We start from the raw sequence: 18,317 nt of genomic DNA on the forward strand, positions 1-18,317 counted from the left end.
GTTATTATTAGCGTTCAGACCTTAGAATAAAGTATTTTCTGTCATTTCTCTCTCTCTTTTTTTAAAGATTTTATTTATTCATTCATGAGAGAGAGAGAGAGTGAAAGAGAGAGAGAGAGAAGCAGAGAAGCAGAGACGCAGGCAGAGGGAGAAAAGCAGGCTCCATGCAGGGAGCCCGACATGGGACTCGATCCTGGGTCTCCAGGATCCCACCCTGGGCTGAAGGCGGTGACAAACTGCTGAGCCATCGGGGCTGCCCTGTCATTTCTCTTTAATTGAGATTATAAGGCAAGATGTTTGGAGTGGGAGTGGTTATATTTTTACAATATTTGTGTGATTTGAATTAAAAACAAATTTTGTACAACCAAAACCTAGGAGTAATGTGGCTACCAAGGCTGAAATTATTGCAGCTGTCATATGTCACCAACTTTAAACATTTTTATGTTTATAATTTTAAGAAGCTTAAGTTTAAATTGATTTCATTATAGGTTTATAAGTATGTTTATAGTAATAAATATTAGCAATAGTATCGTTTTTTATATTGGAATTTTTCATTAGATTTTGTTTAAAGATAGGTGGTTCTGTTGCTTAAAAACACAAATAAATAAAGATTAAAAACTACCACTGAAGAAACTTTTCCACAGATTCCTTCCCTTTGCCCTGGCTTTCTTACTCTCTTCCCAGGGGCTTGGAGTTAATGTCGCCTTTGACCTTTTTCTCCCCAGAATGCATGCTTTTTCTCTGTTCTTCCTCTTTCTAACTTGCTTATTTTTGCATCTTTGTCTATTTTTGAATATAGAGTGTCTCCCCGTTTAATGACATATTCCATCTTTTTTGCCTTTGAGTCTAAATATGGTAGTCTTGAGAAAACACCTCTCTCAAGAAAAAAACTTAAGTTTTGGTATAAAATTAGGCATACTAAACAAGCATTACCAGCCTGCAAACCCTTTGAAAGTTTTTGCAACTCCCTGCAGAATCTCCCTATAGTTGGTTAGCCTCTTCCTCTGAGCTTTCTTTTGTTCCCCTCAGGCTCCACTTTAAGACGAATAAAAGATCATTTCTTCATGTTTCTTTTGTTGCAATACTGGTACTGTGACAATCTTGTTTTCTGTTTTCCATAGCAACATGTTTAGTATTTGAGGCATCTTGTAAATATAGTTGGCTGTTAGATAGCCAGCCTCTGACCCTCATCACCATTTGTAAGATTGTTTCCAGGAGAAAATGTATTGAGTTGAAAAAAAAAAAAAAGATTTATAAGCATTTTTTTGGTAATACAATAGACTGGTAATTTGGAGAGTTTAACTATTGATATAATATCATCCTAGTGTCTATAGCTGTCTTTGATTTGGACATTCTGAATATGTTTTTATTATTAGTGTTTCTTAATTTTACAGAACAGAGGACAACACAACAAGGTCAGGTGTATTTCTTACATACTCAGACTGGTGTGAGCACATGGCATGATCCAAGAGTGCCTAGGTAAGAACATATCCACATACTCTCCACACCGCTGGATACCTATTTTACCTAGGATTTCTTTGATTATTTAATCTTCAACTTATAATGGTTTGTGTGAAAGTTAGGCTCTTTGTGATAGGCATTTCAGTTGACAGTGGAAAGGCCTTCCTATTCCTCTGTAGTCCCATCCCAGTGCCCTGCCCCCCAAAAGCCCCCAGTCCTTCTACCTTCTCACCCTTAAGAAAAAAAAAAATCAGGGTGAAAAAATGGGTCTTTTAGGAGTTTGAAAACTGACGTGGAGAAGAACATACAAAACCTCACAAAACATACATCTCCTCCCTGTTCTTTTTAAAGGGTAGTAAATTGATATTTTTATTTCTGGTTAGGCTTTCTTTAAAAAGATAGATTTATTTTAACCTAATATGAGAGTAGTCAGTGTTCTATTATGTATTATTTAATACAGTTTCATCTTAATGTAAAAAAGAAATAACCTAATTAAATTTTATTTATTTACTTAAGACTTTTGTCACTTGTTTTTTTGTATCAGCTGGTACTGTCATGTGATTTTTCCTTTTTATGCTGTTAACATGACAGATTACGTTGATCAGTTTCCAAATACTGAACCAGCTTTGGCACCCTCTGAGTAAACTTGGTCGTGGTGTCGCATGAATTAAATTTCTTTTAAATACCAGAACCTGTACATTTAAACTGTAGGCATTATTGAATGCATTTACTAATCCAAATGTGAGTTATCTTTTAATTTGAAGATGGAATGACACATAAATCAATTTAGTAATTTAGCATAATTTTTGATACATTTTAGCATCAATAACTTTTTCAAAACACTATTTAGCTCTTTGGAGTTATTTTCTAACGAACAGATATAAAGTGTCAAGTAGTTCATTTGAAGCTACCTCATTTGAAGTTGAACTACAAAAAAGATCGAATTCTAAATTCTAAATCCACTTGATAAGCTGCGTATTTTTACCTTTGTGAGTTGAACATATTTTATATTCTAACTGCACCATTCTCTTCCTCTGTAAAAAAGACCCATGGAGGGTGAAGAGATCTTTTTCTACCTAAAGCTTATACTCAAGAGCTCTACTTATCAAAAGTCTTGCGTTTGAATCAAAAAACAGATGTAACTAGATGATCTTGGATTGCTTTGATACTCTGTATTTACAGTTGACTCTTGAACAATACAGGGGTTAGGGGCACCGACCACCCACACATTCAAAAATCTTTGTATAACTTTTGATTCCCCCAAAACTTTGCTAATACCCCATTGTTGACCTTATTCTTATCAATAACATAAATGATTAACACATACTTTGTATGTTATATGTATTATATACGTATTCTTATAATAACGTGTAAGCTACAGAAAAAAAACGTTCAGGAAATCCTAAGAAAGGAAAAACATATTTGTAGTAAGCGTTACTCTGTAAAAAATCTGCATATAAGTGGACCTGCACCCTTTAAACCTGTATTATTGAAGGGCTAACTGATACTTATAAATGAAGCTATTATAATGTAAATGTTTTACTTTGTGATATAGCCTAATTAGAATCTTTTGAGGGTGGCAACCAAGGAATGTGCTATCATTAGTTATTGTATCAAGGTTGCTGTTTCTGCGTCGATAATATAAACTGTTTAAAAAGTAGTGGGGAGGAAATTTTTGTTTTATTAATAAGGTCACTGAAAAAAATCCAAGGGCCTAACTTTTAGAAACAAGAGTTTTGTTACATAAATTATGAAAAGGTGTTTTGGATTCTGTTTATCAAATTGTAGGTCAATAATGAGCTTTTCTATAAAATATTTTAATTATTGGCCAGGAAATGTATAGAACAAAAGTGATTTTTTAAAAACTAAATGATTTACAATAGTGAAAATTTGATCCTGAGTTATCTGTTGAAAGAATAGTATATGAATTGGCGTCAGAAGTTGAAATTGAGAGAGATTTTGGCACCACTGTTGTGATGTTTCTTATTCCTAAGGATGTTCCTAAGGAAACATGTCAGTTTTTTATTAATGAGTAAAGGGTTTCTATAAAGGTTTAAGAATATTTTATGTTGAGTGTTGAATAATGACTTTATAAAATAGTGCTCTAGATTTTTCTTTAGTCTCTGTGTTCCAAATTGTTACTATAAAAATATGTACCATATCTTTTGTTTTCCATTAAGGAAATATGCCTTTTCTATGGAGGATCTTTTATCAAAGCAGACCATGAATATTTAGATTATATTAAAATATCACTGTTCAAAGACATTTATAAAATAGTGTAACTCAGACACTTTTGTTTAAAGATACATAGTAAGATTTATGTGAGAAGTCCCATTTTACCATCTTTTGTATTTATCTTTAAAAATAGTGATTAAGGCCTTATTATTTGTTGTATTTCATGCTAAGTATGTTGTCTTGTGGTACAGATCTGTACTTTTATGGCTGTGTATAACATTCCATTTTTCTTTATTTCCCAATTGGATATAAAGATGGCTTCCAGTTTTCTGCTCTTTTAACCCATTCTTTAGAGCTTTCTCACATATGAATAGATTTATAAAATTCTAGATAAAATTATATAAAACCAAACTCTGTATTATATCAGAAGAATTATTCTTTGATTTCAGTAATCACTTTTCATTTCTAAAAGTTCCATTTAAAAAATCCATCTGTTCATTCTTAATAATCTCTCATTGATAGTTTGTCTTTGTAATTCTTACTCCCTCTCCCCCCCCCCCCCCCAACCTTTGTAAAGGTTGCCTATCATAGCTGTTCTGTTTGATCTCTGACAGTACTTAGGGATCTAATTCTGTGGTTTACAGTTTCCACTCACTCTCAGTCGTCCATCATGACCTTTCTTTCTGGAGTGTGTGGTGATCTTTGTGAATTTGTTTGATCTTAATTGGTTGGAATTCTGTGGACCTAAAGGGGAATTGAGGAAGTTTTCCTGGAATCATTTCATCTTCCCTTTGAATTCTCAGCTTAGTGGGGGAGTTCCAGGTTTCCTTTTCCAAACTTGCTGCTGGCCTGGGGCTGAGTTTCCCAGTTAACAACTACTCCCTGGCAGCCCTACCCCTCTGCCTGCCTGCCATCAGTACCAGCTCCAGCTCCAGTCACTTTTTTTTTTTTTTAATTTGAGGAAGATGCTTGGAACTTTTTATCTCACCTCTTTTGAGGCTAGCAGTATATTTTCTAAGCTTTAGTTGATCTGTAGCAGAAGAGTCTCTTGGAGCACCTATAAGCAGAAGTCAGATCATTGTTTCAGCAAATCTGGGTGCTTATATGTGTCCATCATTATGCTTTACCATGACAAAGAAGAGGTTATTTCAGGAAAAATCTTTTTCTAGTTTAACTTTAAAGACATGATTTTGATGAGATTAATCATTACAATTATCTGTTATAGTTTAAGTTTACATTAGACATGTTTTTATTTAATTCTTTAAGGTCCTATTAACCTTATCTATATATAATAGTGTTTTAAGAATGTATAATACAATAGCAGTGGTCTTTGATCCATTAAAAGTCTTTTTGCTTTTTTTGCTGTAGCAGTAACCTGAGAGCATTCTTCCTTAGGTGTCTTAAAAAGGTTTTTCATCTACTAGCTCTGTAGGTTTCAAAATTCAAAATGGAGCAGTTTTCCTTTAAAAAATATACTGTGATTATTTTCAGGGTCTCTAAATTCAATAACATTTCCAGTTCGCTTTGTTGGAAAATTTAATATGGAATGAACATTTATTTACACAAATCTTATGGTATAATAATGAAAGTAATAATTGAAGGGAAATTTTAGAAAACATTTCATTCCTTATGTCACTGACATTTGTAAAGCAGTATTTTGTCAGACAAATATTGAAGCAGCTTATATTGGCAAATGTTGTGATTGCTTTTATATTAATTTAAAATCTGTATTACGTTAAAACCCAGGAATGAACTTACTAAAAATGTAGGCTATGTGATAAGTTCCTGAGCCATTTATGAATTGAGTTTTGAATATGCAAGTTTGTTAAACCATTGGGAATTAAAGATTCTAGCTGAACATCTCAGGTTTCTGAAACAATACATTTTCTCAGACTTCATGGAATTGTTCTGTGTCATTTACACTTGCCTGGCTCAGCAGGCCCAGCAATGAGGTATTTTTTATTTTATATTTGTTTTTGCAGGGATCTTAGCAACATCAATTGTGAAGAGCTTGGTCCATTGCCTCCTGGATGGGAGATCCGTAATACAGCTACAGGCAGAGTTTATTTCGTTGACCATAACAACAGAACAACACAGTTTACAGATCCTCGGCTCTCTGCTAACTTGCATTTAGTTTTAAAGTAAGTTTCTGAAATAATACATGTTAAAATGCAAGCCTGAACAAGAGAAGACTAAAGATGCCATTTGTAATGCATTAGAATGTCGGCTGCTCTCTTCAATTATAAGTTACTTTTGTTGGACAAAATTTTACATAAGAATATGACTTGTTTTGCTCTGATACACGAGTATTTTAATCCCACTGTGCTTAAGTAGGAACCTGTCCTGAAGTATTAAGGAAAGGTACACTGTAGCACACTTGACGAGACAGGATGTTTTATAGGGTAGATATTTTTTATTTTTCTGTTAGTGCATCATAAATAGCTCCAGGATAGTTGAAGCCATCCCAGAGGGTTTTTTTTTTTTAATTACCTTTATTGAAGTGTAAGTGACATACAATAAACTGTGCATGTTTAAAGTGTACAATTTAAGTTTTGACGTATTATACATCTATGAAACCATCACTGCAATGTAGAAAATGAACATAATCCATCCTTCCCCTAGATTTCCTTGTGCTTCTTTGTTAACCCCTCCTTCTTTAGGGCTTCCACCTGTATTAGTTTCCTAGAGCTGTTGTAACAAATCGTCATACACTGGGTGGTTTAAAACAACAGAAATTTGTTCTTTCACAGTTCTGGAGGCTAGAAGTTTAGAATTAAGTTGTCAGCAGAATTGGTTCCTTCTGGAGGCTCTGAAGGAGAATCCGTTCTGTGACCCTCTCCTAGCTTCTGCTGGGTGCTGGAAAAACTTGCTGTTCCTTGGCTTACAGACACATCATCTCCATCTTTGTCTTCGTGTGGTCTTCTGTGATCTGTTTATATACATAAATCATCTGACCACGTGTGTGTGGGTTTTCCCCTCAAGCCTACCAATTCTCTAGATCTCTGAGTGTGACCTCAGAGATCACAGTAACAACTGAGTGTGCAGCAGTTGAATTCAGGTCTGACACTACCTTGCAGTTAGCATCAGACCCCACAGGTTAAAGGCTTAGTATCACAAGACCATCACCATCTCAGATGCCAATCCCAAATATTCTGTACTTCTTATTGACTGGCTGTATATTGGGGAGTTCCTATGACTCCCTCTTTGGGTTGAGTAATTTGCTAAAACGGTTCCAGAACTCAATGCCATTACTAGTTTATTTTAAAGGATACAACTTGAACAGTCACATGGAAGAGTTGCATAGGGCAAAGTGTGGGAATGGGAGCGCCTAGAGCTTCCAGGCCCTCTCTAGGTGGTGCTTCACCCTCCCAGTGCCTCAGTGTATTCACCAACCTGGAAGCTCATCATTTTGGGGGTTTTGTGGAGATATCATCTCATATTAACTCAGTCTCCAACTTTCTCCCCTACTCAGAGGTTGGGAGTTTGGGGCTGTGGAAGTTCCAGGGTTCTAATCAAGCTTTGGTTTTTCTAGCAACCAGCCCCATAAATATCTAGGACCCCACCAAGAGCCACCTCATTAAAGCAAAAAATGCCCCTATACCCAGGAAATTCTAAGGGATTTAGGAGTGCTGTGTCAAACCAGAGGCAAAGATCAAATATTAGAACAAAGGGACACTTCTGTCATCTCTGTCACTCCGGAAACTTTGGGGATTTTAGGAATTCTGTGTTAGGAACCGAAGACAGTGCCAAAGTTTATTTCTTTTTTCACCCCTTTTTGTATGTATAGATCCAAATTTCCCTCTTTTTATAAGGATACCAGTTTATTGCGTTTAGGGCCACCCTAATGCAGTATGTTCTTCCCTTAGAAGCTCTGCAAAGATTCTTTCTAAATGAGGTCACTTCCCACCGAGGGTTAAGACTTAAGCATATCTTTTTGGACACAATTCAGTCCAAAACATACCCCATCTTTAGCTAACCACTGATCTGCTTTCTGTCACTATATATTAGTTTGCATTTTCTAGAGTGTTAGATAAATGCATTTCTGCAGTATGTGGTCTTCTTTGTTTTCTTTTACCCAGCATAACTATTTGAGATTCATCTCTCGTTTGTATAGGTCATATATTTTCTTTGCTGGGTGGTATTCCATTATATGGATATACCACAATTTACCCATTTACTTATTGATGAACATTTGGATTATTCCCAGTTTTGGGTTATGACAGAACTATTATGGATGTTTATGTATAAGTCTTTATATGTTCATATGCTTTCACTTTTCTTAGATAAATAGCATCTACGAGTAGAATAGCTACATCATATGATAGATTTATGTTTAACTTGAAAAAAACTGGCAGGTGGTTTTTCAAAGTGATTGTACCATTTGACATTCCTCCCAGCTGTGTATGAGAGTTATAGTTGTTCCACATCCTTGCTAACATTTGGTATAACCTTATTAAATTTAGACCCTCTAATAGGTATATAGTGGTATCACATTGTAGTTTTAATTTGAATTTGTCTACCAACTAGTGACATTGTGCACCTTTTGTATGTTTTTTTGCCGTCTGTGTATCTTATTTGGTGAAATATTTTGCCTCCTTTTTAAAAAATTGAGTTCATTTATTTAATTTTTGAGTTTTTAGCATTCTTTAAATATTTTAGAGTCCAAAATATTAGACATATGCCTCAGAAATATTTTCACCTAGTCCATTACTTATCTTTTTGTTTTAACAGTATTTTTTGAAATTTTGATGAAGTTTAATTTATCCATTTGTTCTTTTGTGAATTGTGTTTTTGATGTCATATCTAAAAAATCTTAGCCTAACACAGGCCATGAAAATTGTCATTTGTGTTTCAGAAGTTTAATGGCTTTCAGTTTTACATTGAGGTCTCTGATTTTGAATTACATTTTTGTGTGTAGTATGAGGTATACCCAAGTTGGTCTTTGTTTTGTTTTGTTTTGTTTTGGGGGTTTTTTGGGCATAGGATTATACAGCTGTTTAGGGAATATCTTTAATATAATACTCTGTTATGTGTGTATAAAAAACATCTTTAATGTTTATGAGAATAGTAAATAGTGATTTGTAATTTTCAGGGAAGCTGTATTTTCTCTGGGTAGTTATGTGTTTTAGGAATAAAATCTGGTCTGGTTTATGTAAGAATCACTGTATGTAAAATAAGTTTGGTGTGATTTGTTAGAGATCTTAAAGTTATTTTTATTTATCATAGCTACCACTGCCCTTTGTTTTTAGGTGAGAAGATTGTGCTCCTGTCTGTTGTGTGTAAAATTAAACTCCAGAATGATTCAGTGTATGCAAGGGCATCAATAGTGAATTTTGGATTTTTTATTTCTAGTTTTTTGGAATTAAGTAGTTTATTATATCATAAGGTTCTTTAAAAAAAATTCTTACGTGTAACTTACAGTATTTTTGCCAAGAGAATAAAAATATCTGTAGGCAATGTGCCTTTTCAAAAGAATATTTCTGCTGTACTTGAGAGATTATTTTCATGTATTTGTGGTAAACCATATATGTACACACTTAGAAGTCACTTTAGCACAAAGGTGAGAATGTACTTAATGCCACTGACTATATATATTAGATAAAGGTTAAAATGGTAAATTTTATGTGTTGCATATTTTACTACAATAAAAAGAAAAGTAGCCATTTTATAAGGCATTTAGACGTGTTTGTAATATGTTCATTTCTCTGTGCCAGTAACTTACACGTGACCTTCCACATTCTTGTGGTCTAGACTTAGCGCGTATAGGAAAAGGGGCTCTGCCAAACTACCAGCTCAAGCTGTGCGTCTCTTCCAGAGAGACTGACTCCAGATAACAGGCACAGGATTTGACATATGTCTAAATTTTAAAATGAGTGATGGTCAACTATGCAGAAAGAAACAGAGATGGTATTTGAGAAATTTATTCTCAGCAGCTGTATAAAGAAGAATGGATAAAACTCTGTTATCCAATTTCATAAATTTGTGTAGATCCTGAGAAATAAACTTTGAAGCTAGTTTATTGTCATCAAAAATGTCAAGCCAAGAATATCATAAAGCCTGAAAATTTGGGGTAGATTTGCTTTATAGTATGATGCTCTTTTAAATGTACAACTGCAGTCTCTTATTTAAAATAACATTCCTGTTTACTTTTAGTCGGCAGAACCAGTTGAAAGACCAACAGCAACAGCAAGTGGTACCGTTCTGCCCTGATGATGCCGAGTGTCTGACAGTCCCGCGGTACAAGCGAGACCTGGTTCAAAAACTAAAAATTTTGCGGCAAGAACTTTCCCAACAGCAGCCTCAGGCTGGCCATTGCCGCATTGAGGTTTCCAGGGAAGAGATTTTTGAGGTAAACTTACAAGTCTTATTTTTAAATATAGAAAAGTTAACTTTCAGTGTTTCACTATTTTCTAAGAATACTTTCTGGAATTCCTCTCTCTCTAGAATGGGAGTTTTCATTAATTTCTTTTTTAATTATGGGGAGTAAAGACAATAATATCAGATATTTAATCTAGAAGATAAATATTTAAATGGAATGAAAAATGTGAAATATTCCAGTTGGTTCAGCTTGGTCTCTGCATTGCAAATGTTATTTGTTAATGAATTTGTGTGTGTGTGTGTGTGTATAAATATTTTAAAGTAAATTCTGTGCCCAGTGTGGGGCTTGGCCTCACAATGCTGAGATCAAGAGTTGCATGCTTCATCGCCAGCCAGGTGCCCCTGCACTGTTAATGAGTTTTAACAGACTACAAATAGCCATCCCTTATTTTCTAATTCCTCAAAAAAAAACAAAAAACAAAACAAAACGGTTTTGTTTCTTTATGGACTACTTCCTTAATTTATTGAAAATCTTCCTTTTTAGTATATTCTTTTATCTTTGTATTTTTTAGCCCTACTGTCACCTTCAAAGTTCTTCCCTAATAAGTGAACAGGGTCCAAGACAGGGGTTTCTCACTCATCAGAGGATTCGTGGGTAAAAGATGTTTGGGGATTTGATCAGCCTTTTCCTAAAGGATGAACTTTTTTTCTCTTGGGACAGTTCTGATGTTGTTTGTAAGTCAGTCATTTGTATTTTAAAATAATATGAAGATGCTGCTTTAATGAAGATCACATTAATGATTACTAATGTTCTTTTGAACTTTATTTTTTTCATCTTTACTTTCTGCCTAGAATTAGGTCAACCAGCTTTTAAAAATTCGGTACTTTTATCAAATTCCATTTTTAATGTGAGTGTAGTTATTGCTGTGGTTGATAGAAGTTAAATATGGAGTTTTGCACTGAGGCTGGTAATATATTTATTGAATGAATTAATTTCAGTAGTACTAAGCTATATCTATCTTGTCTTTATAAGTTCCATGAGGTTTCAAACACTTGGAGTTTATCCATTGATTTGGTGAACAAATTTCATCTCCTTTCAGTAAATGTATGTTTTGTAGGTGGAATGCAAGGGAAAGTTTAAATAACAAGTTTAAAGTACCTAGTAACAATACTGTGTTAATTTTTTTTTAAGGAATCTTATCGGCAGGTCATGAAAATGAGACCAAAAGATCTGTGGAAGCGATTAATGATAAAATTTCGTGGAGAAGAAGGCCTTGACTATGGAGGGGTTGCTAGGTAAAGATTTGCTCATGAATAAATAGCAAATGACATATGGTTATATTTATAAGTTTAAGATACTTCCTCTGGTAACCTTCTCACTGAAACTTATTTTCTAGTGTAATATTCCCTAATTTTTGCGATACAAAGGTGTCCTAATAGATATGTTCATGGTGCCACCACAGAGTAATAGAGAACTCCCTCATGGATGATACAGCCCAGTGAGACTTCCTCTGAAAACTAGTTGCAGCCCTACCTGGGCTGTGGTGGGTCCCACACACCCTGCTCTCCATCTCTCTCCTTCCGTATGTTATTCCCTCTGCTTTGCAGTGTTAGCAACCGTCTGGAGAGTTTAATGACATGTATTCTAAACTGAATGCTGTTTTTCTTTACTTTCATTGCCATGCTTTTTAACCTTATTAAAGTAACGTTCGTGTGTGCACATAAGTATGTGTGTGTACATACGTATGTATTATACATGGTCTTTAAGATGTTTCAATAAGGAAGCTGTAATGTATATGCTACATTCATACAGACATTTATTATTTTACAAGGTGTGAAAATTTACTTTATGTAGATGTAGCAGAAACATTACAGCTTCTGTACTGAGACGTCCTAAGGACCATCATGATATTTCTGCCATCCCTAATCTAAATCCAGCCTAAATTAAATTTGTGTTTCCACCAAGTCCCATAAGTATTAGTTAGCATTAACTTGTTTCACCTGTAGACTTATTTTTATTCTGTGGCCTTTTTACCTATAAATGGACAGTTTCTTTAGTTTGGAATTTTAGAATTGATCACATGCACATCATACTTAGGACTTGATAGTTTCTGTGGAATTCTTATGACTTACTCATAACTAGATTTGAATATGTCTTGGGAAAAACTTGTTAATTTTCTGTTGATGGAATCTAAATGCTGTAATTATATGTACATTTAAATAAGTCAGTTTTTGTTTCTTTTTTTTTTTTAAGATTTTATTTATTTAGGGACGCCTGGGTGGCTCAGCGGTTAAGTGTCTGCCTTCAGCTCAGGGCATGATCCTGGAGTCCTGGGAATAAATAAATAAGATTTATTTATTCATGAGAGACATAGAGAGAGGCAGAGACATACATAGGCAGAGGGAGAAGCAGGCTCCATGTAGGGAGCCTGATGTAGGACTCAATACTGGATACCGGCATCACGACCTGAGCCGAAGGCAGATGCTGAACTGCTGAGCCACCCAGGCGTCCCTTGTTTATTTCTTAACCTCACTACTGTCAGAGTATGGGCAGATTGGGATGGGATGTGACAATGAAAGGCATTTTCTGTTCTCTTTTGCATAGCAGACCCCTCAAGTAGCTGGGATCTGCTTACATGTGTGTTCTAAATACTTGGGAAAACAAAACAAAAATTTGGATTTTCCTTTAAAATAATACATAAAAGGGGTGCCTAGGTAGCTCAGTCTGTTAAGTGTCTGCCTTCGGCTCATGTCATGATCCCAGGGTCCTGTGATCAAGTCTGCTTGATCAAGCCTGCTTCTCCCTCTCCTCCCTGTGTGCTCTCTCTTGCTATCTCTGTTGGTGTCTCTGTCTCTCTCAAGTAAAATCTTTAAAGAAAAAAAATGCTTTAAAAAGTATAGAAGACATGTTAGGTGAGCGTTAAGTGTGTTGGCAAACTTGCTTACATGTAGGCCTTCCTCACATCCTTTTTTAATCTCTAGAGTTTTTCCAGTATTACATAAATGGTAGTGATTTGACTTAGACTGCATGACTTACAGAATTTTGAAAAATTTTTCTTTGATTACTTGTCAGTAGTGTTTCACTGCATTTCCTAAAAACACTATTCAGTCTGTTTAATCCGTGATATCAGAGCATACTTAAATACCTTTCCTGGTGGAAGAATGATAAGAATTGAGACTAGAATTATATCTCTTTAAGTCCTAGACTAGTGATTTTATTTTACCAAGATGAATAATAAGTTACCTTTCATACTTTGGAAAACATAAAGGATTTCATAAGTTTAAGGTGAGAGTACTATTTATTATGTGGTTTTTAAAAATACTGATGTACACTTGAAACCAATTACTGTGGAACCTAACCCCCCAAATAGAGACTTGCTCTTGTGTTCCTACCTATACCAAATGCCTTGTAGTCTCTGACCACTTACTAATTTTATTGTGGTATATTTTAAGGTCTTCACAAAAAAGATGATGAAATGGGATAATTTCCTTACTAAACAATACCAACAACAAAACAGAGCCTTCTCCAAAGGTGAAAGAAAATTAATGCTATATTATGTATCGTTATAAACCAGTATAAATTGGCCATTATAGGAATGGACCAGGATAATATAGATCATGTGGATGTTTTGAAACAAAACCATACCCTTCCCCTCATTTTATATTTTTCCTGGATTAGAAATTTATTTAGTAATTAAATAGGTAACAGATCACTAGACTGTGGCATCTAATGAATGGTTGGTGCTTCTGGATAATACCTTTATACTTTCTGATACTGAAATGTCATAAAGTTGCCCCACATTGAGTGATTCCAGTATAACAAAACAAGAGATTTCATTTGCTTTTTGGTGCATGGTAGATTTTTCCAATATCATTTTATAGAACTACTTTCTTTTATTTAAAAAATTCCTTGCAGGGATCCCTGGATGGCTCAGCGGTTTAGCACCTACCTTTGGCCTAGGGTGTGATCCTGGAGTCCCAGGATCAAGTCCCACATCAGGTTTCCTGCATGGAGCCTGCTTCTCCCTCTGCCTATGTCTCTGCCTCTCTCTCTCTCTCTCTCTCTCTCATGGTATCGCTCATGAATAAATAAATATAATCTTCAAAAAAAATTCCTTGCTAAAATGATTAATAGCATATCTTAATGAAAAATATTAATAAAAAAATTCCTGTGTCCTATTTTGCTTTCTAGGGAGTGGTTATATCTCTTGTCACATGAAATGTTGAATCCTTACTATGGCCTCTTCCAGTATTCAAGAGATGATATCTATACTTTGCAGATCAATCCTGATTCTGCAGTTAATCCGGTAAGATTGGTGGTTATGATGTGAATGAACTTGTGACCTGTAATGCTTTTCATATTGAAATGTCAATGTAGTTTATGATACGGGATTAGTGTCCTTAGCCTAGTCATAACTTGCATCTTCACAAGTCCGCTTTTAGAATATTTTCTAAATACTTTCTAAATATCTAAATGGTAACAGATTTGTGCAGTAATTTGTGCACAGGGATGTTTACTACATCATTGTTTAAAGTAGCCCTAATTGGAAACATTGTTTATAAGAGAAGGGTTGAATAGATTATGATACGAAGCACAATTATATTAATGGTTAAGAGCATAGATTCTGGAATTAGAAAGATATGAGATCATATAACCTGGTCCTTTTACTTACTAGCTTTATGATTAAGCCTCAATTTTATCATTATTAATAATAATAAACATAGTTTGAATCTCAGAAGGGGTGGGACCCTGCACAGTAAGTGTTTAGCATAGTGTTGTACATTGTTAACCCTATTATATGTTATTGATCACTCGATAAAAGTTAGTAGCAGTTATTAATTTGTTTTTAGCCTTCCATACAAGGGCATATTATATGGCCATTAAAATGACCCTGTGGGACAGTAGTTAATGACATGCAAAGATGGTGTTCATGATACATTAAGTGAAAAGGTTGCAAAATAAGATGATACAATTTTGGTAAATACATATATGTGTAAACATTGAAAGACTCTACACTTTAATACTGATAGAGGTTATCTCTGGGTATTAGATTATGGGTGAGTTTTTTGTTTTACTTGTCTTTCTAAATATTTTCTTCTATAAAAGGGAGGTTTAAGATGAGCTTAAAGATTGCTTATTAATTAGAGAAGTAAAAAAAAGTTTAAAATGCAGCTATCTTTATAATTTATCATCAGAGACCAAATATATTCAAACATGGTAGAAATGTTAGGTTCACTGCAGGGAAATTTTATTTTATTTTTTTTGGGTGGGGGGAATTTTATAAAGGGAAGATTTTTAGGTGAGGTTCTGCTTGGGGAGCCCATTACTACCGTATGCCTGTCTAGTACCATGAGCTTCATCATCTCGTTTTATTCCTTACAGAGACCTATTTGAGATACTGTTATTACCCTCATTTTTTCAGATGTGGAAAATGAGTCCTATAGGGGTTAAGTAATTTGTCCAAATAGGCCTGGCTAGTAAGTGGCAGAACTAGGACTCTAGTCCAAGTTAGAATGAAATCTCTACTTTTAAGTCTGTGGTGTTCTGAAGATTAGTTTCTGGCTAGATCAAGGAAATAGGGAGCTTTAGGATTGAAAGCTTTTTTTCCATAATGGAGTCAGGATCATAACGTGCTCAGCACGTGACAAAAGGAGAGGAAGAGAATGAGATCTGTGAGTGGTTTCGTGAAGCTACAGTGGGAGTATAGTTTGGACTTAATTTCTAATTTTTACAAAGTGACTGTACTCTGGGAGTACATTGTCCCTGGTGTGATATTTTAGCAACGGAGAGAATTTTGAACATGCCCTATAGACAACTCTCCCCATTGATTCTGACCTTTGGTGTGATAATCTGTTCCACTTAAATAAGTTGTAGAGTATAAATTGATACTTATAAAAAAAGATGAATGTTGCTTAATTAGTAATTCCCTGCATATCATTTAACTTGACTATTTATGTAAACTTTTCTCAATTTCAGGAACATTTATCATATTTCCACTTTGTTGGACGAATAATGGGAATGGCTGTGTTTCATGGACATTATATTGATGGTGGTTTCACATTGCCTTTTTATAAACAGTTGCTTGGGAAGTCAATTACTTTGGATGACATGGAGTTAGTTGATCCAGATCTTCATAACAGTTTAGTGTGGATACTGTATGTATTGAGTCTTGTGTCTGTTCATTATAATTAGAATCTGAACCTTAAAAAAAGATACATGTTTCAAAATGGATGTACTTTTTTTTAAAAAAAATGTGCAGAAAATATTGAGAGAGATTATTTGAGTTTTAGGATTGCAAAAGACTTTTGCTTTCTACTGCTTTCCTGTATATTTCAACTTCCCTAAAGTGCTATTACTTAACTTTTAATTTTATTTTTTAAAAAGATTTTATTTATTTGAGAGAACTAGAGAAAGCACAAGCAGGGGGAGGGGCAGAGGAAGAAACAGACTCCCTGCTGGGCAGAGACCTTAATGAGGGGCTCTGTCACATGACTTTGGTGATCATGACCTGAGCCTAAGGCAGACACCTACCCGACTGAGCCGCCTCAGCCGCCTCGATGCCCCAAAGTGCTACTACTTTAAAGAGGGGGGGTGGGGAACAAGTATATTTCTGTTTTTAAAGGTACCACATAATAATGATATACTCCACATGATAGAAGTTCTGTTCCAATCCTGCATGTGTGAGAATAGCAAATTCCTGCTGCAGTAGTGATTGTTGAAACCATACTTTAAAAAAGATACCTAGAAGAATCAGTTCTGTTTTGTCAGAGGCCATTTACTTAAGAATATACATTGGCCATACTTAGTTTTCAAATACACAGGTAGCTTTCCCATGGGACACTCAGGTATTTGGTTGCATGGGGGTACCCAGATTCAAATAGGGCTTCTTACCTAAAAGCCAAACATAACTGAAGTTTTCCCTGTGTAAAGCCCAACTTTGGCAGGGGACTTTGTCATTATTCAGGAAGTGAAATGTTTCCTGTGTTTATGAAGGTTAAAGCTTTTTGACCTTTCTGCCCCAAAACTAGGAGATATGGTAGCATAAGGACTAGCAAAAGGAATCTGATCTTATATTTGTGATGTCATGAAACTATCTCAATTTTATTTGTCTCACCAATTAAGACATCTATAGGATCCATATTTTAGATTTTCCAGTTTAATATCTTTCTCTCTTTTCCTTTCTAGTGAGAATGATATTACAGGTGTTTTGGACCATACTTTCTGTGTCGAACATAACGCATATGGTGAAATTATTCAGCATGAACTTAAACCAAATGGCAAGAGTATCCCTGTTACTGAAGAAAATAAAAAAGAATATGTCAGGTAAACACTTCTGTGTTTTCAAGCCTGAGAATTGTTTTAATGCTCTCGAATGGCAATACAGAAAAACACTGATGTATTTAGGTAGTGTTGCTTATTGCTACAAAATAGGCTTCTGCAGAATTTAGTGGCTTTAAAAACAACCACTGTTTTATTTTCTCTCGCAAATTCTACAGGTAATTTGGGTAGAGAACAGTAGGGATAGCATAGGGCTCCTCCATGTGGTGTTCGCTGGGACTGACCCCAGGATGGCCTTTTCATTCAAATACCTGAGCCCTCAGCTAGGATGGCTCCGGTGGCTGGAGGCTGGCTGGAATGGTCACTGGGTCACCATCTGGGATCTTGTTCTCACTGTTGGTTTAGGCTCCCTGGTTATCTCCATGTCAAGTCTGAGGCCTCTCAGAATTCTCCTCGTGGCGTCTGTCTCCCCAGCAAGATAGCCAGACTTCTTAGGAGCAGCTGGTTTCTCAGAGCACAAAAGCAGAAGTTGTCAAATCTTTTTAAGGCCTAAGCCTGGAACTGGCTGGATCACCTCTGCTATGTTCTTCTGTTAAAGGGAGTCACAAACCAGCCCAGGCTCAGCGTGTGTGGAGGGAACTGTTTAAAGGCATGAATACCAAGAAACAGGGTGCATGGGGCTAGTTGTAGTAGAACTGCCCCAGCTAGCTGTACAGAACACTACATGCTGTGTTTCCAGCAGTCATTTTGTTTATAAATAGTGAGTTTAAGGGATAAATATAAGAAATGTTCTTCAAATTTTATATAATCACCTGATGATTGAGGAGTTTTGAAATACCGGGTTAGATCATTTGGCCATGGGAACTAAAGTTCTTTGAAACATAAAACTATGGTAATCTAATGTAGGTGTTTGAACTTTGCCACATGTACATAGAAATGTGCACACTGTTCTTTTTGTGTAGATTATGTCTCTAAGTCTTACTGGCTTAAGTTTTCCTGGTTGACACATTGAGGCCCATTAGTCTCACAGACTGTTCATGGGAGTGAACCCTGGAATAGCTTTTTTGGAAAGCAATTTGATAAC

The 18,317-nt window shown here is 35.3% G+C and overlaps 1 protein-coding gene across 1 annotated transcript in view; it reads left to right on the forward strand.

The window, feature by feature from the left end:
- SMURF2 (SMAD specific E3 ubiquitin protein ligase 2) overlaps nucleotides 1-18,317 on the forward strand; it is a 124,068-nt gene that overhangs the window by 96,258 nt on the left and 9,493 nt on the right. The window contains exons 9-15 of the mRNA XM_072746782.1: nucleotides 1,395-1,479; nucleotides 5,619-5,777; nucleotides 9,790-9,985; nucleotides 11,147-11,250; nucleotides 14,147-14,261; nucleotides 15,932-16,110; nucleotides 17,141-17,278. Coding sequence (XP_072602883.1) covers nucleotides 1,395-1,479; nucleotides 5,619-5,777; nucleotides 9,790-9,985; nucleotides 11,147-11,250; nucleotides 14,147-14,261; nucleotides 15,932-16,110; nucleotides 17,141-17,278 — 976 coding nt within the window. The remainder of the gene's footprint in view (nucleotides 1-1,394; nucleotides 1,480-5,618; nucleotides 5,778-9,789; nucleotides 9,986-11,146; nucleotides 11,251-14,146; nucleotides 14,262-15,931; nucleotides 16,111-17,140; nucleotides 17,279-18,317) is intronic.

Source organism: Vulpes vulpes, chromosome 2 (assembly GCF_048418805.1).
Source record: "Vulpes vulpes isolate BD-2025 chromosome 2, VulVul3, whole genome shotgun sequence".
NCBI lineage: Eukaryota > Metazoa > Chordata > Mammalia > Carnivora > Canidae > Vulpes > Vulpes vulpes.